The following is a 27,277-nucleotide window of genomic DNA, read 5'->3' on the forward strand; positions in this document are numbered from 1 at the left end:
CTAAAGTTGTTGAAGTGACCATACACGTCGTTTCGTGCTCCAAACAGAATCATGTATACCACATAATATGTACTGAAATGACTGCTCACGTCGTGCCCGCCAGCAGATTTTTCCTGACAGCCACCTCGGTTCCGCTTCCCCTTTGGCGTCCAGTGGCTTTGCTAGAGGCAGATTCAACCGACAGGTGAGGCCGGCGCCACGACGCCCACAGCATGTAGAAAGTGTGGCGGTTCACTCACAAGTCGTGTGAAGGTCCAGCACGCACCTGGCAAATAAGAATGGAGAGCTAAGCGCTGCGATGTGTATGTACTGAAATGAAGCAGACTAGGAGACCCCCCACCCCATTGATCTATCGACCATGCCGGAACTCGTACAGAAGCACCTGGCGGTGCAGGATCTGACCAAGCTCAAGATCGAGGAGCTCACTCCGCTCACTCCGGAGGTCATCAGTCGTCAGGTACCGTCGTTCATTAACGCGAGAATGTAGCAACAGGAGACGTTTCTGACTCGCTTGTTTTGCTGCAATTTAGGCTACCATTAATATCGGTACCATTGGCCACGTCGCCCACGGTAAATCGACGGTGGTGAAGGCCATTTCGGGCGTGCAGACGGTGCGGTTCAAGAACGAACTGGAGCGTAACATTACCATCAAGCTCGGCTATGCCAACGCCAAGATCTACCGCGCCGAGAACGGCACGGGCATCGGCTGCTACCGCGCGTTTGGCAGCTCCAAGCCTGACCGCTTTGTGGACGAGAACGACGAGAAGACGACGTGGGTGCTGCAGCGTCACGTGTCGTTCGTCGACTGTCCTGGTCACGACATTCTTATGGCTACGATGCTTAACGGTGCTGCCGTCATGGACGCTGCGCTGCTGCTGGTTGCAGGTAACGAGGTGTGTCCGCAGCCCCAGACGTCCGAGCACTTGGCTGCTATTGAGATCATGCGACTTCAGAACATCATTATCCTGCAGAACAAGGTGGATCTCATCAAGGAGGACGCGGCTGTGGCCCAGCACGAGCAGATTAAGAAGTTCGTGGCCGGAACGGTGGCCCATGACGCCCCTATTATTCCTATCTCGGCCGTGCTAAAGTACAACGTGGACGTGGTGTGCGAGTACATCTGCCGCAACATCCCGGTCCCCAAGCGCGACTTCACGTCCAAGCCCAAGCTCATTGTCATCCGTTCGTTCGATGTCAACAAGCCCGGTGAGGACGTCGAGAACCTCAAGGGAGGTGTCGCTGGTGGCTCCATCTTGGAAGGTGTACTGCGTGTGGGCGACGAGATCGAGGTACGCCCGGGTATCGTGAGCAAGGACGAGGAAGGCAAGATGACGTGTGTGCCCATTTTCTCGCGTATTGTGTCGCTGTATGCTGAGAAGAACGACCTGCAGTTCGCTGTCCCTGGTGGACTGATCGGTGTAGGAACGCACATTGACCCCACATTGACGCGTTCGGATCGTCTGGTGGGTCAGGTGCTGGGTCTCAAGGGCAGTCTGCCGCACGTGTTTACGGAGCTGGAAATCAACTTCTACCTGCTTAAGCGTCTGCTCGGTGTCAAGACTCAGGAAGGTAGCAAGGCCTCCAAGGTGCAGAAGCTGTCGAAGGCCGAGGTGCTCATGGTGAACATTGGCTCCACAGCCACCGGTGGCAAGGTGCTGGCTGTGAAGCAGGATCTTGCCAAGATTCTGCTCACAGTCCCCGTGTGCACGCAGGAGGGAGAGAAGATCGCTATCAGTCGCCGAATTGACAAGCATTGGCGTCTCATCGGCTGGGGCCAGATTCGCCGTGGGAGCCGAATCGAGATTGCCGACTCCGAATAGATACATATCCCCGTCAAGTTTTATCTTGAGTTGCTGCAGTGAAGAGGAAGGAAAGGAAGCAAGGAAAAGATCAGATGGAGATGGAAGAGCGAATAGCGGAGTCTGCAGCTCGTGTAGTAATGGTAAATCCAGCTCTCAAGCATTATTCCTCCTTCCGTTCGCAGCAAGAGTAAGGGTGGCAGACGCAAAAGGGAAGCACCACTTAATGTAAGGTACGTGAAACATGACTTGCAGACTTTGCTGTTATATCTAGCACAAGATGATGAAGAGCATGATAATTACTCTCTTAGCACCGCCTATCTAATGCAAAGAAGCTCAATACTATCGCGAACGACCTTACTGGGCGTAAACGTAGATAGCAGGCTTGCCTGGCGACGCCGACTCCATCTTCTTGGCGTCTGCGTTCGGGATCTCCTCGCCCACGTAGAAGAACTGGAACAAAGCAACACACCCGTTAGGTACGCGCGCAAATCCTGCATCGCTGCAGCCATCTTACCTCAATGTCCTGGAGGTCCAGCGACCTGCAGAAGTACAGCTTGTTAGAGGCAAGCACGCTTTTCTGGTCGTACGGCATCCTGTATCACACGAAACAATACCATCAGTCAAACATTCAGCGGTTGAAAGAGTTGAAGTTCATCGTACCTCAGCTCCAGAGCCTCACGGCCACGCAGCTCAGCTTCCGCCTTGATGAAGGCCGCGAACTGCATCACGTTCTTCGTCAGCTTCTTCAGCGAGTCGTCCTTGATCTCGCCCTTCAGCTGCTTCATAAAGTCAGCAGGGAACTGCTTGGTCGCGTCATCGAACAGACCATCCATGAACACGAGCACCTTTTGCTGCCACGCCGGGAACTCCGTAGTCAGGTACACCTGAGCGTGCGTAGGCTTCTTGGCCGGCTCGGCCGGTGCAGCGCCCTTCTTGCCCTTCTTCTTGCTACCGCTCTTGGTGAGCGCCTCACGGAAGCTACGGGTCACCTTGTTCAGGAAGTCACCAGCACGCAGAAGACCGTGGTCGACCTCCTCGGCCACCGGCCAGGAAGCCACCGACACGAAGCCCTCCTTGCCAATAGCGGTCCACATGTACTCGCAGAAGTGCGGGCAGATGGGCGCGAGCATAATAAGATGCGATTCAATGAAGCGCATGATGACGTCGTGGTGCATCGGCACCTCGCTACGCGCGCAGATGTCACGGTACGAGTCACGAGCAATCTGGTACTCGAAGAAGCCCGTGTGGAGACCCTCACGCCACTGGAGACGCTCGTAAAACGAGGCCGTGGTGCTGATGAGGTTGTTCATCTGGTTCAGGAAGACCTTGTCGTTGAAGTTGAGCTCGCCCGTGCGTAGCGGCGCCTTGTCCTCCACAATACGCTTGATCCAGTCCTCCTCGGTCGTGAGACGCAGAATGGCCATACGGCACGTGTCCAGAGCGTAGTTGGCGTCGTCCATGCCATCACCGGCGTCAGCGCAAGCGAAACGGGTGGCGTCGGCACCGAACTCGGTGGCGCAGTCCTTAAGCGTCAGGAAATTACCCAGAGACTTGGACATCTTCTTGCCGTCCACCTGCACGTGGCCATTCGTGAAGAAGCCACGCGGCCACTTGGACGGGTCATCACGCCAGATCTCGGCGTGGTTGTACAGACACATGGTCAAGTGGTTGCGGATCAAGTCCTTGCCAGATGCGCGGACGTCAACGGGGTACCAGTACTCGAACTCGTCGCGGATCTGCTTGAGCACAGCCAGCGGGATCGTGGACTCCGTGGGGGGCGACGCCTTCAGGAAGATGTAGTCAAACACCTCCTTGGTCATCTGCTCGGGTTTAATGCCGTGCGGGCCCAGCTTCGAGCCGTCCAGGTTGGCCTGCAGGTGGTGTGCGATGGTGTAGTAAGCCATGTAGATGGTCGAGTCCGTAAGAGACTCAACCACAAACTCCGGGTCCCACGGAAGACGCGTGCCCAAACCAGACTGGCGGCACGGCGCCCACTCCTTCAGCCATCCGAGCGTAGACTTGTATTCGCCAAGAGCGACGGGGTTGTACGCGTCGAAGGTCTTGGGGTCGCTGATGTGGTCCATCACACGCTTCTTCCAGTCCTCCGCGCCATAAGTCAGGTACCATTGGTCCAAGTGAGCAACCACACACTCATCGCCACTGCGGGACATCACAAGCGACTCCGGCTCCCAGTACGGGATGGCGTAGCCAGCATCCAGCAGCTCCTGACGCATGGCAGTCTTGGCATCACACACCTTCTGACCCTTCTGCGAGCCCACAAGTAGCACACCTTCGTAAAAACCCTTAAGGTACACGAGTTCCTTGGCCTTGGCCAGTTTGTCCTTGTCGTTCTGCGACACGATCTTGAGATCGTTACAGACCTTCTCGGCAGCCATGTCACCGAAGCCTGGGATCTCGATAATAGGCACTGGGTCGAAGGGCAGCACCATGTGGTCCTCAATGCCGTACTTCTCACGCAGAGCAGCCTTCTGCTTCAGGTCACGGAACGCCGCAAAGTCATCGGGCGAGTCCGACGGCACGCACATAACCACACCCGTACCCTTTCCCATGGAGATCGTGAGCAGCGGCAGCGTGTAGATCGTGGCGTACGGCGCATTGGGCGACGACAGCGGCAGACCAAGCAGGTCGTGTCCCTTCATCTCCAGCAAGCACTCTTCCTTGCCCCACACACGCGAATACTCCTGATGCGCCAAGTTGCGTGCAGCGCGGCGGCTCATCACGAACACGTCGTTGTCGTCGTTGATGAGGAACGCGCCGTAGTCGCCCTCAGGCAGCACGAAGCAGCTCGTCTGGCCGTACAGCGTCTCGGGACGCAGCGTAGCAGCAGCAAAGTAAACCTTCTTGCCAGCAAGAGCAGCCAGCTTCTCCGGTAGCGGCTCCTGCACTCGCAGCTTGACGAGTGTGTATTCCTGAGGGCCCACACCTTCACCAGACGCACGGTCGTGGTCGGCACAGCTCTGTCCATCCAGGATCGAGTAGACATTAGGGCGCTTACCACGCACAACGCGTTTCTGCTCGTTAAGCTTGTTGAGCTGCCACCTGACGAAGGCGTCGTAGAAAGGGTTGACATCCGTAGTGATGAAAGAGCGACGCCAGTCAATGTTCATGCCGAAGCGCTTAAGGTCAGCGATAGCGTGCGGTGGGAAGTACTGTAGCCAATAAAGTGGATCGTGGAACTTGGGGATCTCGTCCTCCGGGATGTTCGAGATCTTGAGAATGTCGTACTGGTGCACAACGCCACCGGACTTGGCTACAGCCTTGGACTTCTTTCCGTGAGCCTTGTTGAGCGAGTCTGCGGCGGACTTGGGCTTGCTTTCCTCGTCGATCCCACGAGAAAAGTTAGGCGGGTTGCCGTACTCCGCGAGCTCGCGCTTGAGCTTATTCGCTGCGGCCTGGATGGGCATACCCGTGCAGTGGAAACCGAAGGGGAAGATGACGTTCTCGCCCTTGAGACGGTGATAGCGAGACGCGAATTCGACCTTCATGAGCGTAAACAGGTGACCCACGTGCATGTAGCCATTCATGTACGGGTACGGGAACGTGACCATGTACTTGGGCTTGCTCGGGTCCGAGTCCGATTCAAACAGCTTCGCATCATCCCACTTGGCGATGACCTCGTGCTCGATGTCGATCAGATGGTCGCGACGTGCCATCTTCTTCGCGGGCGCGGAGCTGTCCTCCAGCTGCACGTCGTCCATCTTGACCGTCACGTTCTCCATTGGTTCCTGTACTTCGGCTTGGCCACTGAACGAAAATGGGATCCCGGATACCGGTAAGGAATGAGTTTTAAAGCAGTATAGCAGGTGCTCCAATCACAAATTCTTATGGTCCTGCGCAAAACTGATTTTCACTTTACTGCTGTATCTTCAGCCTAGAGTTGTTTTTCTTCGTGGCCCCGTACTGAGCAGGCTAACTGTATTAATACATGTAAGCACGCTGAGTCAGCAGTGCTGACATGCAACTCAGTGGACACTACACCTTTGCCAATCCTAGTTGGCAGCAGTGAACGGCCGAAGTAACATCAAAATTTCACAAATACATTTTTAATTTTAGTTTTTAGAGCAAAGCGAATTTAGTGTAACACATACACGCACGACATTTTGCTACTGTACGCGCCACGCATAGGCACCGCCTATGCCGCCTTTTAGGCGGCTCCATCGAAAGCAACGATGACGTTCAAGTTGGACTCCAACGGCTCACGTGTACATCTGTATCAATTCGCTTGCGTGGAAAGAAATAAGTGTACCGATTCCTACTAATCAGTGGTATTCGCCAGTTATCGGATTCCTTTGTACACTCATTATTTATCACATGTGCATTGTTGAGTTTTCGTTTCATTCGTATTTGCACCACGACGACCTCGAACGGGACCAAGATGCATTGTCGGCTGTTGTTCCTGCTGCTCACCGCGATAACCCTGGTATTGTGTGTGGACGCCGTGGACCGCAGCAAGCTCCGCACATGCCAACAGAGCCAATTTTGCAACAAGTACCGCAATGCGCAGCGCGAGGAGCTGCCCAGCAAGTTCCGCGTGGCGCGCAACAGTATCTGGCCTGACTTGGACGCCGACTTGGTGCGTTTCCTGGTGGAGGACGCAGCCAAGAGAGATGGCATTCCACTCGCAGGCTCCCTCGCCTTTGTGCTCAATGAGGACAAAGCGGCGGTGCCTGCGCTCCGTGTTCGACTGCAGGAGAAGTTCGAAGATCCAAACGACCCTTAAACCCGCTGGACCAGCGACGACGTTCTCGTTCCCGACGCTGAAGAGACTCGCCCGCTGCGTCAACTGACAGCACAAGAGGCAGGACTCAAGAGGCCAATCAATGAAAAGGAAGTGCTGCTCTTCAGCCCCGAGACGCAGGGATCGTCACAGGTCGTGGCCGCCTTGAAGTTGGGATCTTTCGGTGTCGATTTGTTCCTGAATGGAGAGCTGGTGGTGTCCACCAACGACGACGGACTGTTCCACTACGAGGTCCGACATAACCGTGCTGATGCCGCGGCGCAGACAAGAGCGGCGGCGGATCAAGCGGTGGTGGATGCTCATGAGGGCAAGACGATTGTCGACTATGGAGAAGATGGGCTTGCGATCTATGCAGATGGCTCCGTGCAGAAGAAGAAGGAACACCAGGCGACCATGACAGCTACTGTTGGAGTTGATGGGAACGTGGAAGGGTGGAAGGAGTCTTTTGGTGGCCACACGGACAAGGAGAAATTCGGTCCGAGCTCGATTGGTCTTGATGTGTCATTCCACGGATAGACAGGAGCCCCGCGCTCGCTGTACGGCATCCCGGAGCACGCGACGAACTTTTTGCTTAAGGATACTATTGCGCTAAATGATGGGGAAAGGAAGGTGGTGACCGACCCATACCGGTTGTACAAGGGTGCGGATTATATCGGAGTACAAAAAGGATGATCTTCGAGCACATGCTCAAAAAGGAGTGTTTGCGAGTACAAATGGGAAAAGGGTGGATTGGCGAGTCCATGGCTCGAAAAGGATGAGTTGCGAGTTCCCGATTACACGGAAAACACTATTTATGGCTCACTAGGAAACGCTATTTACGGATAAGTGGTGCACCCCAGTTGATGCCTGTCGCAACCAATGGCTGCCTGTGACTGCTGGTGGCTGGCTGTGGCTAGCGACAGTCGTCTTCAACGCGCTGGAGTATGCGACGTGTGTGGAGAATTCGAGCAAAGGGGTGAAAGTGACGGAGGCGCGCATGCGAAAGTGAGTCCGTCGCTCTGTTGGTGTCGCTCTGTTTGCGGTATGTCTCCGTCTCACGTCATTGTTACTTTTGAATCTGTCAGGTACATTGATTCTCTCGATGGAAAGCTGGTCAAAAACAAACCCATGACGGAGGCCCAACTGCTCTACCAGTCACTCTACCGCGTTCAAGTACTCAACAGCGAGCATGACCCGTTCGAGGTGTCTCCAAAATGGAGTGCAGACGATGTACGTACTTGATCTCATCTCAATCCCACATGGCAGCGACGGTTCTGACTGTTCTTACTTTAGATCCGAATGGTGCGTCAGTGCTATGTGTGCGATTGCTCTGAGTCACGCCAGTCAGGATGGATGTGCGAGCACATTGTCGCGACGATGGAGCTCCTCGAGAAGATCAGCATCGACGCGTTGTTGAGTGTGCTGCCAGTTCGACGACGCCCGGGAGGTCAGTTCTAATCCCGCGGCGCGCTTGCCCGCACGCGGTTCAACAAAAGCGACGCGCGGTTCTTCGGTGTCTCGCACCTGGAGCAGCTTTTCATGGAAAGCCCCGCCGCGCCAACACACTGGCACGTGACCAAGGAGTTTAGTGTGAAGAACAGGGGGCAAGTGCTACGTGAGCATGTGCCTGGACATGTCGACCGTTGGCTCGAAAATGGCGGTCGCTATCAGTGGAAGGTCAAGTTCTCAGCCGGAAAAGTGGAGCTCATGGACGTGGAACAGCTCGCAGCTGCTGTCGCCTACAGTCACGCACTAGGTATGCGAGTCATCCCATAGTCTCCGGTGACACTGACCAAACTTGTCGGTTCTTGCGAATGTACTCGGTGATCCACCTTTTATGATGCCATACTCGCCAATCCACCTTTTTCCCAAATTGTACTCGCAAGTCATCCTTTTTGTGTGTGTACTCGGAGATCATCCTTTTTGTACTCGCGAGTAAGCTCCCCCCGTTGTACAACCTGGATGTGTTCGAGTACGAGTTGGACAACCCGATGGCTCTGTATGGCTCTATCCCCGTACTCGTGGCCCCGAACAAGGTAAACACTGTCGGCATGTTCTGGAACAACCCCACTGAGACGTACATCGACATTTGGACCAACGAAGAGGCGACCAGCAAGTCCAGTCACTGGCTCAGTGAGTCGGGTGTCTTCGATTTGTTTTTGCTAGCTGGTCCTAGTCGCGATGACCTGTTCTCGCAGTATACGCTTCTAACGGGTCGCGCACAGCTGCCGCCTCTATTCGCTTTGGGATATCACCAGAGCCGCTGGAACTACAAGAATGAGGCCGACGTGGCTCGTGTGAATGTTGGTTTTGACGAGCATTTGATCCCGTATGACGTGTTGTGGCTGGAAATTGATCACTTGGACGGAAGGCGCTACTTCACGTGGGACGGGCACAATTTACCTACGCCCAAAGACATGCAGGAGTCTCTAGCACGTACCAGTCGCAAGACGGTGACCATTGTCGACCCGCACATTAAGGTGAGTCAGCCAAAGGACAAACATCCGTACTACATTCACAAGGAAGCGGAGGAGCTTGGGCTGTTTATCAAAGATGAAGAGGGGGATGATTTCAAGGGCTGATGCTGGCCAGGCGAGTCCTCGTACATTGACTTCACATCGCCCAAAGCCCGCGCATGGTGGCGTCACCAATTCCGCTATGAGAACTACCAAGGAAGCACAAAGCATTTGTACACTTGGAACGACATGAACGAGCCATCTGTCTTCAACGGCCCCGAGGTCACGATGCAGAAGGGATGCAAAGTCTCGCCGGCGTTGAACATCGCGAGTGGCACAACCTGTACGACATCCTCTTCCAGCGCACGACCATGAAGGGCCAGCTCATTCGCCAGCAGAAGCCGCTCTCCCCCTTTGCAGAGGACCTGCAGCTTACGGCGGATATGCAACGACCGTTTGTGCTCTCTCGCGCATTTTCTGCTGGATCACAGCGCTACGGTGCGATTTGGACGGGCGACAACACAGCGGAGTGAGGGCATCTGCGCTACGCCACCAAGATGCTTCTGTCCATGTCGGTTGTAGGACTTACATTCGTAGGCGCTGATGTGGGCGGCTTCTTTGGCAGTGCGTCCACAGAGCTGCTAACACGATGGAACCAAGCTGCTACGTACCAGCCGTTCGTCCGCGGCCACTCTCATCAGGACACGGCACGCCGTGAGCCTTGGATGTTCGGCGAGCCAACCACATCGCACATCCGCGCTGCCATTCGTGAGCGTTACGCATTGCTTCCGTATCTCTACACGGTATTCCACGCATGTTATGCGCGTGGTATGCCCGTCATGCGTCCGCTTTGGGCGCACTTTACACAGGAACCCCAGAGCTTCAGCGAGGAAGATCAGTATCTGTTGGGTGACGCTCTGCTCGTAAAGCCAATTACCGAGAAGGGCGTTGAGTCCACCCATGTATTCCTCCCGACCGATAACCCCGAAGACAAGACGGTGTGGTATCACGTGACCGACGGATACAAGCCTTTCTTCGGTGGCAAGACGTACGAAAACATCCCGGCGCCTCTGGATGCCATCCCCGTATTTCAACGAGGTGGTACGATCCTGCCGCGCAAACAGCGTGTGCGTCGCAGCTCAGAGTTAATGCACAACGACCCACTGACGCTGGTGGTGACACTGGACCAGCACTTGGAGGCTTGCGGTGAGCTGTACGTTGACGACGAGCGGTCGCTTGCTGCTGAACTCGAGGGCGAAGGCACTCTGGTGTCATTTCACCAGACGAAGGAGGGGTTACGTTCGACGGCTACTGCTGCTACCACACAGGGTAGACGTTATACGTCGGTCATGTGGGTCGAACGCATCGTAATGTACGGCTTTCTGTCCAAAGTCAACTTACCCAAGAATGTACTGGTGGGCGGTGAGCGCGCGCTGGACCTTCAGTACGATGTCGCTGGTGACCGCCTGGTACTGCGTAAACCGCAAGTACCTGTCACAAACGACTGGGAGCTGCGCTTCGTGTACGACCTGGCACTCGAATAATTACTGCCTGTGAGTTGCTGTTTTACTTGTCGAATGTACAAACACAGATTTTTCGAACTGACTAAACGCTGCGGCATTCACGCACAAATAAAAGCTTGAACAGTGGTGCACGTATGGTGCGCGGATAAGCACACATTCAAAAGCTGACCTCTTTAGAGGTGGATTACGGGCTAATGCATTGTCTTACTTCGGCGTGTTCTTGCGGAACGGAGCAATCTTTGCTAGGTCCTTGACAATCCTGTTTGCTGTTGATTCGGGGTCCTCGGGCACCATTAAGTGCGTGCAGTTTTTCATAGGCTCTCCAATCGAGTAGATGTCGCTGCGCAGCTTCACCGTGTGCTCAAAATGCGGCGTGAAGAACATGTTCGAGCGCTCTGCTCTGTGGAAGCGAACAGTACACTTCGGCTGCTGAATTTCGTGATCTGTGAATCGAAGATATTCATGACAATACAAAGGAGCTACAATGCGTGAATGGCACACCAACACCATCTTCCCCGTAGCATTATCCTCTACCAGACCCCTTGCAGATACGCCGCCAGCGACTCGCGGTCCCAGGGCTTGAAGTTTTTGAGGGTTTCAAAGCATTGGATCGCTTCCTCTCACGAAGACCACGCTTCAGGGTGACACCGACCAAAAAGCTTGTGACCTGGTCAGTCACTACTGGATCATCCTCACCATACACAGGCTCAAATAGAATGAGACCGTCAAAGGTACCAGGGTCCTGCACCTCCGCGTTCCAAAGGCCCCCAGCTCCCATCGAGTGGCTGATACCAATGAGCGCTGGTTTCTCCCCACCAAGAGAATGGACTACTAATTAAAGTGCTACGTGTACACCGGCATTGCTATTATAAACATGTCAGGACCTCCACTACTCTTCGCGCATGGCGGTGGTTTTTAAAACCAGATCTGGGATCCCGTAACTCGTGTCCTTCATCCCTTATCATGGATATAAAAGGGACGAATCCGTCTAGATGTAACCAATCATTCGTGTTCCATCCAGCGCAAGATGTCCTGGCATCAAAAACTGCTGAAGTGAAGCGCCAAATACAGTTGCTGAGGGGGAGCTATGATGAAGCGACTCGCATGTAAAACCACACAGAAACTCTCTTTCTTAACTCTTTATCTCTAACCAATGCAAACTAATGCTTAATTTAAAAAAAGAGTTAAAAAGAGTTAAGAAGAGAAATGCTAAGAGTAAAGTGAAAGGATGAAAGAGTTAAAAGAGTGAACTCTTTCAGTACCGGACCCCTCTTGCCACCATCCTCAGTTCTAACCAAGTGGCAAGGTTGGTGTGGTGTGTTGGCACTGCGGAGCGCATTTATCTAGCGTCACAGGTTGCAGGTTTATGAGACGCACGATTTGGACAAAGCTATCGGCAGAGAACAAGAGCAAATACATTGATTTCGCTCTATCGACGTCAAACAACTGCAACCGTTTGTAGTTTTCACTCCCGATTGGCTTTGTCTGTGTCACAGTGAAATACTAGAGCAAATACTGGTCAGTTTTAAAGCCTGCCATCACTACTGACCTGACCCAAAGAGTTCTTTAGTAGCCCTCGGTTCACTCAGCAGGCAATAAACGTACTTGATTAAGACAATATCAAAAAATATCACCTAGTATCTAAAACATTTTCAAATCTCTGAGTTTATTTTAAAATAGCTAGGCTAACTTTGAAGAACAGAGTTAATATTGCTATTTAATATCGAAAATAACGGATGCGCCCTATTAGAGTCCGGACTATATTTAATAGTGCCACTTTATACGGGTGAGGGCTTTATTGGTCTGACTCCTTCTAAGCGTTAATTTCTATGTACAGTAGGTCCTTGAAACCCTTATCGATACTAATATCCCCAGCTTTCAAGTAAGGCGTGAGACCACCCGGGCACAACACACATCGGACACTTTTCGAAAAGCACTTAGCTTTCACAGCCTTCGAGATGTGGACTCTTATGCTGTCCCAAACCAAGTATTTACGTTCATTGTGCATCACAAATGGAATAGCCACATCATCCACTTCTTGAGCAGCTCGCTATCAGCCCAAGCTCGGGGTAGGTGTGTCACGACAAGTGGCCCTGACTTTGTTTTTAAAAGACGGTGAATATTTTCCTTTCCAGACCTAATGTGGGGGCAACTTTCGACCTGTTGCCGAAAATTGTTCCACATAGTGTAATGAATGGTCAGTAATTTTGTAATAGCTGGTTTGGTAGTTTCAATAAGGACTCTATTCGGGAGAGGCTTATATTTAATAGTGCAGACACGTTGCACCCCACAGGACACTATGCGAAAGGGGGCTTTTATTCGGGCGCATCCGTTAGTACTGCTACCTTCAAAAATATCATATGATATTGGTAGCCATTACTGAAATTTGAGAAGACATGTTTTATTTAAATTGTTATTCACATTGGCAAAAAGGTTTTTAAACTCCGAATAAAACTCTTTTTTTTATTTCACTCACGTAACATCATTGCGCAAATATATTACCGTACCAAACTCTGATAAATTTCAGAGAATACTTTTAAATATGATTTGTTTTAATACCGGTAAACAGCTCTTCGCGATCTTGCAAATCTAGAAATCGCACGGGACCAGATTACAACAAGATGCTGGCGCACGAGGCCGTCAAAACCGCGAACATGTTTAGTTCACTGACCAAGACCAACAGCATGGGTGGAAGCAGCACCGCTAGTGCCAGCAGCGGCACGCCCACGTCCTCGACTGCCAGCTCCAAGAAAAAATCCAAGAGTAAAAAGAAGAAAACCAAGACCAAGACGGACGACGCGTCTACTGCAGACAACAAGAGCCCAGCCGAACAGGAAGAGAATCCGTCGCAATTGCCGCTCGCACGACGGCTAGAAGTGGCAGCGGCCATCCCCGACACCCACGCGGCGCTCGTGGGACTGCTAGGCTGGAGCAGACTCTACGTGCACACAGATACCATCCTCACTTTCTTTCAGAGCGACGCGCTGTGTCTGCTGCTGGGCAACTTGCTCTGCTCCCGTCCTGCTGCTACTGTTCTGGACAACCTCGAGGCTTTGCTAGCCAACTGCCTCTCCGTCGAGAGCAGTTCTGAGCCGACGGACGCAGCACCTCATCGACAAATGGCTGGAGAGGTCGTGGCAGCTGTAAGAGCCATTGCAGACCAATCACAGGGGGACGTGGAGGACGCAGATGATGTTAATGCAGAGGCCGAACGCGCTGCAAAGAGCTTGAGTCGATTGGTGCGGGCGCACGCGCTGTCACTGCATGGCGTGGACCTGGACTCGCCGCTGACGAAGGATGTCCAGGATCTGGAGGCTAAGATCGCACAAGTGACCAATGCAGACGAAGCTGTGCGTGGTCAAACAATCCGGGAATCGTTCCAGCGACGTGATCTACGTAGCGACGCGTTGTCACTACATGAAAGACGTCTACAGCAGCTCACCAAGCTGGTCGAGGAGCGAGTCCGCAGCTCTGAACAGCAGCATCAAGCAGAGGAGGAAGCAGAGGAAGACGATGATAGCCCCGAGGATAATACACACACCGCAGAAGACGAGACTCTGATGCAAGAGGTGACCAAGTCTCTGCAGGATATGCAGGACCGCAAGGACGCAGAGCTGGCGCCTCTACGCACAAAGAAGACCGCAGCGAGTGCTGAGGTGCAGACGTTACGTCAGAAACAAGAGGAGCTTGAGACGCAGTTGCGTGCCGTGAAGAGTGAATTGCAACGCGCAGTTGGAGAGCAGCACCAAGCGGACGAGGATATGCGTGCAGTTGAAGAGCGCTTCATCGCTGACACTGCGCGCTTCCGCGCCGAGCACCAACACGTCACGCGGCGATTCTCCCGCGCGCAACGTCGTCGCGTCATATCGACCGAGGTGAGCCGAGTGGAGAGTGAAGTGCGTCAGGCACGACTCGCCCACAGCCAAGTGCACACGCTTCGTGCCAAGCAAACAGCTTGTATTTCCCAGCAACTGGAGGCCTCACTCAACTATTTTGAAAGCGAATTGCCTTGTGTCAAGTTTATGATGTCGCGGGTGGAGGAAAACGAAGCGAAGCTGGCTCCGATGCGTGGCGAGATCGCCTCGTATCGAGCGTTAGGCGTCTCAGCTGTCGCCGAGGAGCTCGAAGAGAAGGCTGTCGAGATCGAAGCGCATGTCGAAGAGGACCGGAATTGTCTGACTGCGCTGCACAAGCGAGATGAAGAACTGCTGGATAGTATGCGCCGCATATTGACGGATTCATCCTTACGTGACGCCCTGGCTGGTGTTGAAGAGAGGATCAAACACGAGTCGCAGCGTATGATCGACTATGTCAGCAAACTGTACGAGGACAGCAGCAGTCACCTGGCTAAAGAGTTAAAGAGCAATGGGACGATCGGCTCCAAGAAGCAGTAGGGCAGCCAGTTTTAAAAACAACTGACATTTCATTGTTCTGTATTTCGAATTGCCAGAACTTCCGGAAAGGTCCTCGTGTTTCCGCACTGCGCGGCGGACTCTATGCGTCGGTTGTGATCCTGGCGCCCAGGTACATTGATGCTGGCTGGCGAGCGAACAGGCTTTACTGTAGCAGCGTACTCCTGCAAACACTTCGGTCGAGCCAAAGAGTCCGTGAACGCCCCTTACAGCCATCCAGACAAAAAGTCACTACTGTATATTGCCTGAGCCAAGACAGGCTTGATCTTCACTCGTCGTTCAGTGCTCCGGCCACACGCAGGAAGACGTCGCGTGGGATGCCGCACATGCAGCCAGGCACGCCACAGACAAACTGCTGTCCAAGCGTGACGCTACGTCGTGTGCTGCCAAGTCGGCTTTGTTGCACAGAGTTGTTTTCATCAGCGTAATCTCGCGCTCGGGGCGTCTTCATAATAGGTGTCGGTAGAATGCTGCGCTGTGACAAGCTCGACTGTGGCTCCTGCTCTTGAGTCTCCACTTGAGAGGCTTGCTGGCGCTGGTCAAACCGAGCAGCATTGACCTTGACAGAGGCGTTCTCGATCTGTCGCTTGAGTACATGCAGGTCGCGCGCGTACTGTGCGCAGTCGTCTTCAGCCTGCCGAGCCCTCTTCAATTGATTTGAGACATCTTGCAGCTCAGTCTCCAATACCTTGACAGCACTGTCCTGCTTAGCCACACATGCTCGAGCAAGATCGCGTTGCTGGATAGCACTGGCAAGTCGCTGGGCATACAGTTGTCGTCGCTGAAATCGCTGCTCCTGCGCCTCGCGAGATCTGGCGAGCAGTGTCAGCAACTCTGTGGCGTCTTCATTTTTATCAGCCTTGTGCCGCTCCAGATTCGCGCTGATCGCTCGTTGTTCCGCTTCACGAGCGTGTGCTTGAGTCTGCAAGGCAAGCAGTCGGCTCTGCCTCGCTTGAGTAATGTTGAAGTCGCAACAAACTCGAATCCACGCACTCAGCGCGCGGGTAAGAGCATGTCGGCGCCAAAACTGGAGCTTTTCGTCCGCTACCATCAAGCCGCGTTGCGGCTGAGGCTGCGATCGAGCATCGGAGGACAACTTGAAGATGCACTTGTGTACCGGGGGATGGACGCACTGCAGACCGTGGAACCATCCGTCTACAGATATCATAGTTATAGTACATGCATCTGTTGCGCTCTGGAGACTACCAAGACCATGAGGATAACGTCGACTAGCAGATACCCAACACCCAACGAATAGTACACCAAAGGTGTAAAGCCCCACTCCATGGCATCTTGTGGATGTGCTCCCAACACCGACGTCGCCTTCATAACGCAGTGTGGGACTGTAGCGCGTGCCATAGTGCACTTGTGTACCGTTGACCCATTGCCCGCAGCGCGTGTGGATTGTCGCAGTGGTGAGCACGCCGAGACCGTGAGGTCGCCATTCCTTTTGATCCGAAGGGCCAAACGCTTGAACTTGGCCGCGGTAGAGTCCCCCGGCGAAGTCAATTACTCGGTACTCGACGATCGCGTTATCTTCTTCGTCTACTGTTGCCGTCGCCGCGGTGGTTCTAGCTGGGTCTCCCTCTTCGACATCGTCTTGTTCTTCCTCAAGTGTTTGCCGAAGTTGTGCGAGCTCTAGGCGGAGATCGGTTAGTTCTAGCCTGGAACTAGCCGCTGGAACTTCCACCTCATCTGCAGAAAGCGGACTAGGCGAGATTGCGCCCTGATCGCATGTAGACTCCAGTTGAATTGGCTCCGCAGCACCTGCGCTGGAATGCCGGTCCGCCAGCTTCAACTCGCCACTTGTTGCAGTTGCGAGCATCGCATGGTGCAAGGACTGGTCCTCGCTGCTCAACCCTGACGTAGATTCGCCGTGGGTCCCAGCGTTTGCAGCGTCATGGCCATCTGCCATCCGGACTGACTGATGTCCAAACGCCCCGTCCAAGCGGGTGCAACGGTTTGTTCTTTGTTTTTAACTGCCTCTTCGCATGTTTTTGCTGGCGCTGATACCAAGCAGAGCCATTGCGCAAAGCTTAACACGTGGTTGAAGCGCGAGCAAATTCAAGCGAAGTTCAACCTGCCGTTAAGCAACTCGAGTGATTGTGAGGTGGGGACTGAAGGCTTCCTCATGTTGCGATTAGCGAGGCCCAAAATGGCTGCGCTGGCGGTGACGACGTCGAGATTCTCAATGCGCTGCCATGGAGAACCCAGGTCAGTGAGTCGGTAATGCAACAAGCAGTGCTCGTCAAGCACCCGAGTCGTGGCACAACGGGCGGACTTGGCTGGTGGAAGTTGAATCCAGTGACTTTGACGATGTGCTGCACAGCTTTTCGTGTTCAAGTGAGCCCCCCATAATTTCCGGTGCAAATTTGGGTCTGTCTATGGCAATGCCAAGGTTTTGGACACATTTTGCTCAAAAGTGCACACCTAGCCGCTGCCTTGCTTCGCCACGTCACAGGTGCAGCCGGCGACCGCCGAACTTGCACTTGTGTCGGATACCCTGTACAGTGTACACGTACGCTCTCGATCCACTCCACTCGCAGCGGCGCCAAAACTCAGGACCAGTTTTCATTCCTCATTCCGCTCCGTCCGTGACAAGCGCCTGCCCCCAGTCCAAGCAGAAGGAAGCCTCGCTCAGATGATGCAAGTCTCCCAGTTCCGAGCGCTGCGCCGCGCGCAGTCGACCATGCACAGCCGTCCGCTCCAGACGTCGCTGGCCCGGGCTTTCTCGGCGCAGAGCGACGCGGACGTGGAGGTCTGCGAGAAGGAACTGCTGCAGTCCCTGGACAAATTCCAGAAGGAGGCCGCTGGCAACACGGTGCCCTGGTTCCTCGAGAACATGCCGCCGTCGTACTTCCGCTCCATCCACGAGGAGGACCGCATGCAGCACCTGAACGCCATCACGGCGCTGGTGGGCGCCGAGCAACCGGAGGTTCTTCTACGCTCGACCGACCAGAAGGTCTTTTCGCACTTCCGTTCGGGTGCTAACTTCCCCGGACGTCTGGCCAACGTGCTGGACCAGCTCCCCCAGACGGTTGACGGCGCCCCACTGGCCCGTGTCAAGATCTTCACAGCGCTGGATGACTCGCTGGGCCTCGACATCTTCCGTTTCGGACAGCAGCAGCCGTTCCTCAACAAGACGGAGGAGGAGAAAGCCGCTCGCGCCACCATCCAGCAGTTCTGCGCCGACATCCAATCCGGCAAGTATACCGGTGACGAGGCTTACCCGGTCGCCGGACCGCACTTCGAGCCCGAGACCGTGGACGCCTTCCTGAACAGCAGCAACACCATGTACGTGCAGTTCAGTCACCCGCGTCGTCTCGCCAAGCAGATGGAGCTGTTCGCCCGCGTCAAGGGCACTGAGGGTGTCGTCGTGGACGTGGAGCACAACTGGGAGTCTCGTAGCGAGGAGAACAAGTACGCCACCGCCGCCGCGCAGACGATGCTGACCATGGCTGCGTCCAACGTCCTTCCTAAGGGCTTCATGCAGAAGGCTGCCACCTACCTGGGTCTGTGCAACCTCAACGTTGTCCGTGCCCACCTGGACGTCGTCAACAGGGGTGACAGTGACCACGTGGCCATGGTCCGTATCCTGGTGCAGCCTAGCGAGCAGGCTCTGAAGGACAACTTCGAGTTCGAGTGGTCCAAGATCTCGGGCAACCTCAAATACATTAAGTGGGTGGACGACCGACCGGTGAACCTCACGCTGCAGCACCCGGACCTGGGTATCTCGCGTGCCGAGCTTATCTACGCGTACGGCAACATGATGCACGGTGTTCTGGCCAAGAAGGACCCGTTTGCGTACTCGCTGACGCGCATCATGGAGACGCTCGAGCACGAGCAGCACCTGCCGTTCGCTTCGCGCATCTCAGACTACTTCCTCAACAAGTTTGACCCTCAGCAGAAGCAGCTGACGGACACCGAGCAGGACGCCATTGTCGATGAGATCAAGGCCGACATCCGCCGCAACGTGGAGCAAGAGGACGCCATTGAGCTGCTCAACACCATGGCCGACGCCGTCCGTGGCACGCTCCGTACCAACAAGTTCGTGCGTGAGCGTTACGCTCTGTCGCTGCGTATGGACCCTAAGGTCTTGGGCTACGGCACCGTGGGCAATGACACGCCTTTCGGCGTGTTCTTCATCTACGGCCGTCGCTTCAAGGGCTTCCACGTGCGTTTCCGTGACATTGCTCGTGGTGGTCTCCGTATGGTGTACCCCAGCTCCACTGACGCCCACGCGCTCGAGAGCGCTCGTCAGTACAATGAGGCGTACAACCTGGCTTTCGCTCAGCAGCTTAAGAACAAGGACATCCCGGAAGGTGGCTCCAAGGCTGTGGTGCTTTGCGACCCTATCGTCGGACCCGTTGGCGACATGGCTCCGCGCGACTTCATCATTCGCAAGAGTGTCAAGGCCTTCTCGGACGCTCTGCTTGACCTGAACACCACGGACGAGGCTGTGAAGGAGAAGATCGTCGACTACTACGGCCAGGACGAGCTCATTTACCTGGGACCCGATGAGAACATCATCCCCGAGGACATTACCTGGATGACCAACCGTGCTGCGTACCGTGGCTACCCGGTGCCGCGCGCCTTCATCAGTTCCAAGCCGGACGCTGGTTTCAACCACAAGGTGTACGGTGTGACCAGTGAGGGTGTCGCCGTCTTCGCCGACGTGGCTCTGCGTTCGCAGAACATCGACCCCACCAAGCAGCCGTTCACGGTCAAGATCACCGGCGGAACGGACGGTGACGTTGCCGGCAACGTCATCAAGATCCTGCACCGCGAGTACGGCACAAACCTGCGCGTGGTCGGCATTTGCGACGGCACGGGTGTGATCGAGGACCCTCAGGGTCTGGACATGGGTGAGCTGCTGCGTCTTGTGGACGAGTCGCTTCCCCTGTCGAGCTTCGACGACTCCAAGATCGCGTCGGCTACCGGTATCAAGCACGACATCAGCACGGCTGAGGGCATCCGTGCCCGTAACACGATGCACAACCGTGTCAAGAGCGACCTGTTCATCCCCGCTGGTGGCCGTCCCAACACCATCAACGAGAACAACTGGGCTGACTACCTTGACGCCGATGGCAAGCCGTCGTCGGGTCTCATCGTGGAAGGTGCCAACCTGTTCGTGACGCCTGAGGCCCGTCAAATGCTGTTCGACAACGCCGGCGTCGTCATCGTCAAGGACAGTTCGGCCAACAAGTGCGGCGTGGTGTGCTCGTCGTACGAGATCGTTGCCAGCATGCTGCTTGAGACCGACGAGTTCCTTGCTGTCAAGGACGAGCTGGTCGTCGAGGTGGTTGACAAGCTGCGTGCTCTGGCCCGTGTCGAGGCTCAGCTGCTGTTCCGCGAGTACAAGAAGGACCCGTCGTCAGCTCTGCCGCCCGCCAGTGAGCGCATTAGTCACGCCATCACCCGCGTGCACGACGCTGTCTTGGCCCACTTCGACAACGTGTGCGAGGAGGACCAGCAGATCCTGTTCACGCTGATTGAGGAGCACCTGCCGGCAAAGCTCCGCGAGCTGGCCCTGCACCGTGTGCACCAGAACGTGCCTCTGGCCTACATCCGCTCCATCGTGGCCTCCAGCCTGGCCAGTAAGATCGTCTACCGTGAGGGACTCCAGTTCACGGAGGCGCTCCCGGAGAGCAACCTGGGCAACATAGCTCTGCAGTACCTCAAGCAGGAGAAGAAGGTGCAGCGTCTCGTGCAGGACGTGCGCGAGTCCTCGCTGGCTAATAAAGACGACATCGCTGACCTCATTGCTCGCGGTGGCGTCCGTGCCGGCATGGACACGCCCAACTAGACTGTGCATTAATTAAACCATTCGTTAGATGAGCATGTGATGATTCTATTCTTCTTAAGTGTCGGCCAACGTCCTCCTGGATTATCACTTGGGTGTTACGGACCAACCTATTTTGCCACCTTGGAGGCTTACTTCGCTGCAGGAGTTACTTTATTTCGACAACCCGTACACTCTGAGCAGCACTATGGACAGCAAACAGCAAGAGCAGGATGCAACGCCGGATCTGTGTATGGAGAGTGAGCTATCGAAACGAGGTGAGGCTCAATTTCATAAGTTGGGGATCGTGTTTTCGTTCTGACGTCGGTTGTGTAGATGCATCAGTACGGTGTTGTGTTGCAGTCTCATCGACTCAGGTAGACATTAATTGCTATTGCTGTAGGTTGCGTTTTTGGAGAACCACGGAGCTGTCGTGAAGAGCAAGTCACCGTCGAACGCAGCTCTACTGAAAGCAGGATTGAAGACGAATCTGTCTCCGTCGGAGGCCACAGCACAGTTGCGTGTGCTTTGCCGCAAGTTTGCTGCACTCACGGAGAAAGTGAAGGTAGGAGTTCTTATCGTAGGTTGTCCAATTCAAACCATGACGGACTTATGCTGAATAATCAGGAGGAAACGAAAGTTCGTGAAGCTGCGGAACGAGAAGTTCGGCGACTGAAAGTTCTCTTGGACAAAGAGGCATCACCCGTTGTTGCATCCTGTCGAGCTGAGACGCAAGCTTACGTTCGTGAGCTCAAAGAAACTCTAGACAAGATAAAACGTGAACTGAGACTTGAAAAAGAGAAGAACGAACGAGTTGTAGCGAAAGCATTAGAGCTCGAACGTGAGAAGAGTGCCCTGCTAACAACGCAGTCTCTACACACCCAAAAGACCCCCAAACGCACCACCTGTGCTCAAGAAGACACTTCCAGTATCGGCTTGAAGCATCAGTCGGCGTGGGATAAAGAGCAGGTGAACAAGATCCAATCAACGCTCAAGCTCACGATAGAAGAGCTTGAAGAGGAGTTGTCGCGAAAAGAAGACGAGATTCAATCGTATCGAGAGCGATCTCAGCGTGACAGAGCTCGTATCAAAGCGCTCGAGGATGACATCCGCGAGAAGGAGGAAACGCAACGTGCTGCTCAAGAAGATCGACGACAACTTGAAGCGGAGTTGCAACAAGCTCAGACTGAGATCACAAATGAACTTGAAAACATGCAGCGCATCCACGACCAAGCACGAGACGACCGAGCGATGCGTGAGACTCTCGAGCAGCAGTTAGTCACATTGGGTGAAGTGAACGCCGCTCTGGAGCAGCGGAGTCGTGCACTTGTCCGTCGACTGGAGCTCGCATCAGCTGTAACGCAGGAGTGCCAAGACTTGAAAGTGCAACTCCGTGATGCCGAAGTGGACAACGAGACTCTGCTTCAAACGGTAAGTCACTGTCCATTACCTCTACAGTCGAGTGGCTACTTATGTGTTTCTGGCTGTCATAATAGATCCGAAACATGAAGGATGAACAATTCACACGTGAAAAGGACGGGAAGGTGCGACTGGAAAGGGCAATAGAAGAGAAAGCTCAAGTGGAGCAGCATGTCCTCGAGCTTCAGGAAGACCTGGCGTCGCTCCAGGCTCAGAATTCGCTCTTTTCCGAATGGATGCTTGTTCGCAATGACAACGCAATTGCTGCACAGCAAGATACACATCTTGATCAAGAGTATTCACAGCAGCGAGAGCAAACGAAACATCGAACCGCTTCATCTTCGACTAATTGCAAGAGTGTGTGGCATATGGAGCAAGAGTATGATGCCAATGACAACGGTGCATTCCGTCATGTCGAGCACGAAGTATCACCCCATAAACGTTCATGTGCTCACGAACGCCGACCTGCTTCCCCGCACAGCAGTCGCAGTGACCACGATGACGAACCTCACTATAGGGTCTCCAAAACAAGCACAACGACTCGTCCAGCAAGCTCGCCGGAATCCCCTTCGGCATCCAGGAAAGTGTCGTCGCGAAAGTGGCAGTCGACGACCCGTTCAAGTCCCCGTGGGGTACAGGCAACCCGTCACCGCAGTGTGGAGCGAGTCAAGCCGCTTCCACGCTCACCGCACGGCAGATTGCAGCGAAAGACGTCGACGTCGTCGGTGTCGTCCGTCTCTTCGTCGGCTACCAGTGCAGCGTCCTCCCCCGACCACGAACGACTACGGAAACTTATGAGTCGCAATCGCGAACTACAACAACGACTGCAACAGGAAACCACAGCCACGCAGAATCTAGAGCGGGAGATCACTAACATGACGTCTTAAAAGCCACTCGAATGATAAGCTTAGCTTAGTACCATGGTACTTCAACGTCGCAAATTCGTCATATCCCTTTAGGTGCGATTTTAAGTGATACCTCTACCTCCCGGTACCAGTAGTCAAGGTTGACACGTACTGTGGGACGATGTGCTGGCGCAAAGTTGGAGTGCTGGCGCTGCTGGCAATGGCAATGGCGTTCGTGCACGGTGAGAAGAATAATACTCTCTCCCTTTAGACGTCTACAATGTCCTAATCCCCTCTGTGCCGTTAACTAGCCCATGAAGCGGACGAGTTCGACGTCGCGGAGGTAAGTTTTCAAGGTCATACTAAACATCTCAACAGCTCTATTGAGGACAAGGCGCTGACGTGTTGATACCACTTACAGACCCAAGAGGCCGCACCCCCGACGCCTTCACGTACGGTGCCCGCGCGGGACTTTACGATGCTGGCCAAGCAGTTTATTCCCTTCCAGAACCGTTCGTCGCCTTTTAACCAACTCACAAAGGTCAGTCTACAGGTACTTATTGATGACTACGCATGTTGTCAATTGGACAGCGGACTACTTCGTGACAGAGGCGTGCAGCTGGGGCTTCGGCATCGTCTTCGTGCTGCTCTTCTTCGTCGGCAAGTCGCAGAACCGCAAGATTGCGTACAAATGGTACGGAGATAGTTGGTGTCGATGTGGCAATGAGCCGTGTCCACTTATTGAGAATGACTTGACGTAGGGTGGAGGAAGCGGAGCCTGTGTTACGCACCCAGTTCTCGTATACAGGGTCGTCGGTAGAGAACGGTATGGGACTCATCGAGGAGAGTCGTAGCAACTTCAAGTATTTCTGCACGGGCCGCCGCTTCTTAACGCGTTTCGTTGCTGACCTGGAGGTATTTGCCGTCTGTATAGCTCTCAGCTATGATAATGAGTGCTAACGTGTGTGTGTTTTGCAGCTGAAATCTCGTCACGACCTCATCTCGCGAATTTATCGCATCGTCGTGCCGACGTCCGACTTTTTGGTAAGCAACAAGAAGCAAACTATCGAATGTGTGTTGCAATACTGACACGTGATATGATATGCAGACGATTGACGTTGGTCTCCATGGCGAGGAAGTGGACCCGTTTATTTTCGGTATCTGCAAGAAGTTGGGCTTCACCGCGCTGTCCAAGGTTTTCCCTGAACTCGTACGTGTGTTATGACTTCATTCTGGCTTAAAGTGGTCATTTCCTTCTAATCTTTATACAATGCTGCACTGTAGATTGAAACGGCGAAACAAGTCCCGGTTAAGGAGGTGCCCGAGTCGATGTGGGTTTCTACGGACTGCACCGAGATCCCCAAGGCAGCGCTGACGCACTCTATCCAAGCGGTACTTCATTGCTATTGTGGTTTGATGGATGCATTTCATCACAGTGTTAACTGACTGATGTGTTTGCTGCAGTCACTTAATGAGTTGGAAGATTTTCTCGAGTACATTGTCATCACTGACATGAACAAGCAGCTGATCATGTGAGTGTTTGAGTGTGATCATTGTAAGTAATCAAGGACTGACACGACCTGTGTCATGTCATAGTGGCATGCCGAGGACGCAGAATCACGTTCTGCGAGTCCGCTTCAAGCTCCAGGCTGGCTCCAAGAAACTGGACGTCCCGAAGGCGCTTCAGCTCGTGTTTGACCTGGTTGACGGCGTAGGAACCACTATCAAACTGTCACCGAACGTACGTCGTTGTGCTGCTCACTCTGTGCTACATAAAGTTCCATTAACAATATTGTTTTGGTCTTGTCGTGTGCAGGCAAAGCACAGCGCCATCAAGAGACGCGTGAAGATCAAGCAGGCAGCTGAGGCTCTAGCGTCTGCCCAGGAAGATGCACGTGCTGCGTGTAGTTTGTCACCAATGCGTTTAGTGTCTAATGCTTCTCATTTCTTTCTATTATCAGAAAACCTCCCGCCGCCTGGCAGAGTTGAACGAGAAGAAGCAGAAGGAATACGAGTCGCTCTCGTATGAGGAACAGCAGAAGGTCGACGCAAAGAACGAGAAGAGAGCTACTCGCAAGCGCTTCAACCGCAAGGCACGTATTTGATCTGCGTGTGGGTGCGATGAGCAACTATCTGCTGGCAAACTGTACTGACGACGTTCATTGTGTTTAGAAATAAGCGTATGCTTGGAGAGGGAAGTCGCACGTACCGTCACGTTACATTCCGTTCTTCGCTGTTGTGGCTCGAGTAGGCTGACTGTCTATAGACAACATTTTGCTGAAGTTCAAAGTTGCAAGGCAGTTGCATCTCATCCCCTGCTTCATTTCAGAAATACTGCGCTTTTTGACAATTTGGAAACCTTTCTATTTGAAAAAATCTCTACAAACGAGGTATTTCTGAATTTGAGTGGATAGTTCCAAAGAATTATGGTCACTCCTCAAGAACCTTCGGCGCTGCACAGTCTCCGCTAGCATCCTATCGCCGCTGACTTGCTCACGGCGTGACCTCTAGCCCTCCTCACAGTCTGCACACTCTAGCGGTCGTTTGCGTCTCGCTGTCTGTCCCTCTCTTCTTATCTGTAGGTCTCACTTCATGTAAAATAGCAGAACAGCTTCAACCAGGAGAGAAAAGTCGCTCCTGACGGCTTTTCTCTACTGTTTCTGTCTCTCTTTTGCCATATTCTCTTCATTGGAAGTCTCAAGCGTTTGCCGAGTCGTCGCGACATCTTCTAGACGCTCTGGAGCCACAGGAAACCCACGCAAACATGGAGCTCAGCTATCCGCTTGTGCGCGTGCCCTTCGAGGGCGCCAGCAAGAGCTTCCGCCTGTACCATAAGCAACTTACGCGCGAGTTGGCGCAGGCTGCGGCGCAGATTGAGGCGCTGGACGACGGCGACGGGCAACAGCCTGGACATCGCATGGACGTCGAGATGGCCATCAAGAAGCTCGCGGAGCTGACAGAAAAGCTCCGGGACTTGAAGAAAAGTGCCAAGAATCATGTACTCGAGCAACAGACCGACCTACAGAGCTGTATCACACGTGCACAGTACGCTGAGAGCTTAAAAAAGGCAAAGATCGAGGGTGACCCCTCGTTATCAAGCCACCAGACCGGATCCATCAACGACAGACTCATCGCCGACTTTTTGCTGGGTCAAGGATACCTCGAGAGTGCCAAGATCATCGAAGACACAAAAGGTGACAGTTTTAATAGGATTCATGCAATATTTTATGACTTTATACGGATAATTGACTTTATTTTGTAGATGTCGGCCACTTGGTGGATCACGAGCTTCATGGCGAGTGTCAAGCGGTGCTGAAGGATCTACAAGCTCACCACACAGACAAGGCACTCACGTGGTGCTCGCAGAATGGATCACGGTTGCGACGCCTGCAGTCGCCGCTGGAATTCCACTTGCGACTGCAGGATTTTATCGAGTTTGTACGCGCTCACAAGCCGCTAGAGGCTGTCCAACACGCACGCACATTTCTGACCCCTCTAGCGATGCAGCCAGACAAGCAAAGTCTTCGTGATGCGGCGATCGGTGAAGTGCAGATCGCTATGGCGACGCTGGCGTTCAAGTCGCCTGAAGAGTGCGGCATCGAGACGTACGAGAAGATTTTCGCTGTGGACAGATGGCTGACACTGGAGAAAATGTTCCGTAAGGCATTCAATGACGTGTATGGGATGCACGATCCGCCGTCGCTGTGTATTGCGTTGCATGCCGGACTGTCTACGCTGAATACTCGAGCGTGTCATCTCACTCGAGATGCTAATTTGAAGGCGAGACTTGCACACAGTGAAGCTCAAGGCAAGCGACAACGTCGAGAAGGTGACGATGTCGACGATGGAGACAGCGAAGACGAGAACAAGGAGTGGTTCAAGGCAATTACTGCATCCGAGGGGGAGTCAGCTAACTCGGCTAGTAGCAAGAAGCGCAAGTACACACGTGCTGAGGTCGCAGTGCCGATCTGTCCAGCTTGCAGCGAAGCGGGCAGCCAATTATGCGCGGGACTCCCATTTGCGTATCATCCACACTCTCGACTGGTGTGCCGAGTAACGCAAAGCGTCATGGACGAGCACAATCCGCCGCTTGTGCTTCCCAATGGCCGAGTATACAGCAAGCAGGGCATTGAACTCCTTACACAGCGCAGCTCCGACGGCACGATCAAGTGCGTCGACACTCAAGATGTTTTCTCATCTACCGACGTCAAGCCCGTCTACATTCTCTAAGATGCCCCCCAAACCACAAGTCCATCTTCGTGTCACTTAATAAACAAAACCCATCGCATTGATCGCTCGC

The 27,277-nt window shown here is 53.8% G+C and overlaps 9 protein-coding genes across 9 annotated transcripts; 6 read left to right on the forward strand and 3 right to left on the reverse strand.

The window, feature by feature from the left end:
* Positions 1 to 118: 118 nt before the first annotated feature.
* PITG_11110 (eukaryotic translation initiation factor 2 subunit 3) lies at positions 119 to 1,965 on the forward strand (the record flags this gene model as incomplete). Its single annotated transcript, XM_002901837.1, has 3 exons — positions 119 to 184; positions 324 to 457; positions 531 to 1,965. 2 exons carry the CDS (start codon positions 359 to 361, stop codon positions 1,818 to 1,820), a joined length of 1,389 nt encoding a protein of 462 aa, XP_002901883.1.
* A 191-nt stretch (positions 1,966 to 2,156) lies between these two features.
* Positions 2,157 to 5,561, reverse strand: PITG_11111 (leucyl-tRNA synthetase, cytoplasmic, putative; the record flags this gene model as incomplete). The annotated part of the gene is made up of 3 exons (XM_002901838.1): positions 2,157 to 2,252; positions 2,317 to 2,395; positions 2,463 to 5,561. The coding sequence occupies 3 exons, from the start codon at positions 5,540 to 5,542 to the stop codon at positions 2,157 to 2,159; spliced, it is 3,255 nt and encodes a 1,084-aa protein (XP_002901884.1).
* Positions 5,562 to 9,553: 3,992 nt separating this feature from the next.
* PITG_11112 (neutral alpha-glucosidase AB, putative) lies at positions 9,554 to 10,540 on the forward strand (the record flags this gene model as incomplete). Its single annotated transcript, XM_002901839.1, has 1 exon — positions 9,554 to 10,540. The coding sequence occupies one exon, from the start codon at positions 9,554 to 9,556 to the stop codon at positions 10,538 to 10,540; it is 987 nt and encodes a 328-aa protein (XP_002901885.1).
* Positions 10,541 to 10,723: 183 nt separating this feature from the next.
* PITG_11113 (uncharacterized protein) lies at positions 10,724 to 11,297 on the reverse strand (the record flags this gene model as incomplete). The annotated part of the gene is made up of 2 exons (XM_002901840.1): positions 10,724 to 11,047; positions 11,166 to 11,297. The coding sequence occupies 2 exons, from the start codon at positions 11,295 to 11,297 to the stop codon at positions 10,724 to 10,726; spliced, it is 456 nt and encodes a 151-aa protein (XP_002901886.1).
* A 1,820-nt stretch (positions 11,298 to 13,117) lies between these two features.
* Positions 13,118 to 14,951, forward strand: PITG_11114 (uncharacterized protein; the record flags this gene model as incomplete). Its single annotated transcript, XM_002901841.1, has 1 exon — positions 13,118 to 14,951. One exon carries the CDS (start codon positions 13,141 to 13,143, stop codon positions 14,911 to 14,913), a length of 1,773 nt encoding a protein of 590 aa, XP_002901887.1.
* A 248-nt stretch (positions 14,952 to 15,199) lies between these two features.
* Positions 15,200 to 16,082, reverse strand: PITG_11115 (uncharacterized protein; the record flags this gene model as incomplete). The annotated part of the gene is made up of 2 exons (XM_002901842.1): positions 15,200 to 16,003; positions 16,065 to 16,082. 2 exons carry the CDS (start codon positions 16,080 to 16,082, stop codon positions 15,200 to 15,202), a joined length of 822 nt encoding a protein of 273 aa, XP_002901888.1.
* Positions 16,083 to 17,291: 1,209 nt separating this feature from the next.
* PITG_11116 (NAD-specific glutamate dehydrogenase, putative) lies at positions 17,292 to 20,777 on the forward strand (the record flags this gene model as incomplete). Its single annotated transcript, XM_002901843.1, has 1 exon — positions 17,292 to 20,777. One exon carries the CDS (start codon positions 17,573 to 17,575, stop codon positions 20,735 to 20,737), a length of 3,165 nt encoding a protein of 1,054 aa, XP_002901889.1.
* A 2,381-nt stretch (positions 20,778 to 23,158) lies between these two features.
* Positions 23,159 to 24,824, forward strand: PITG_11117 (uncharacterized protein; the record flags this gene model as incomplete). Its single annotated transcript, XM_002901844.1, has 11 exons — positions 23,159 to 23,219; positions 23,289 to 23,320; positions 23,399 to 23,489; positions 23,569 to 23,686; positions 23,739 to 23,892; positions 23,956 to 24,021; positions 24,086 to 24,187; positions 24,262 to 24,369; positions 24,442 to 24,509; positions 24,574 to 24,728; positions 24,805 to 24,824. The coding sequence occupies 11 exons, from the start codon at positions 23,159 to 23,161 to the stop codon at positions 24,822 to 24,824; spliced, it is 975 nt and encodes a 324-aa protein (XP_002901890.1).
* A 584-nt stretch (positions 24,825 to 25,408) lies between these two features.
* Positions 25,409 to 27,207, forward strand: PITG_11118 (uncharacterized protein; the record flags this gene model as incomplete). The annotated part of the gene is made up of 3 exons (XM_002901845.1): positions 25,409 to 26,171; positions 26,240 to 26,814; positions 26,908 to 27,207. 3 exons carry the CDS (start codon positions 25,742 to 25,744, stop codon positions 27,205 to 27,207), a joined length of 1,305 nt encoding a protein of 434 aa, XP_002901891.1.
* Between the last annotated feature and the right edge of the window lie 70 nt (positions 27,208 to 27,277).

Source organism: Phytophthora infestans, genomic scaffold (genome assembly GCF_000142945.1).
Source record: "Phytophthora infestans T30-4 supercont1.19 genomic scaffold, whole genome shotgun sequence".
Lineage (NCBI taxonomy): Eukaryota > Oomycota > Peronosporomycetes > Peronosporales > Peronosporaceae > Phytophthora > Phytophthora infestans.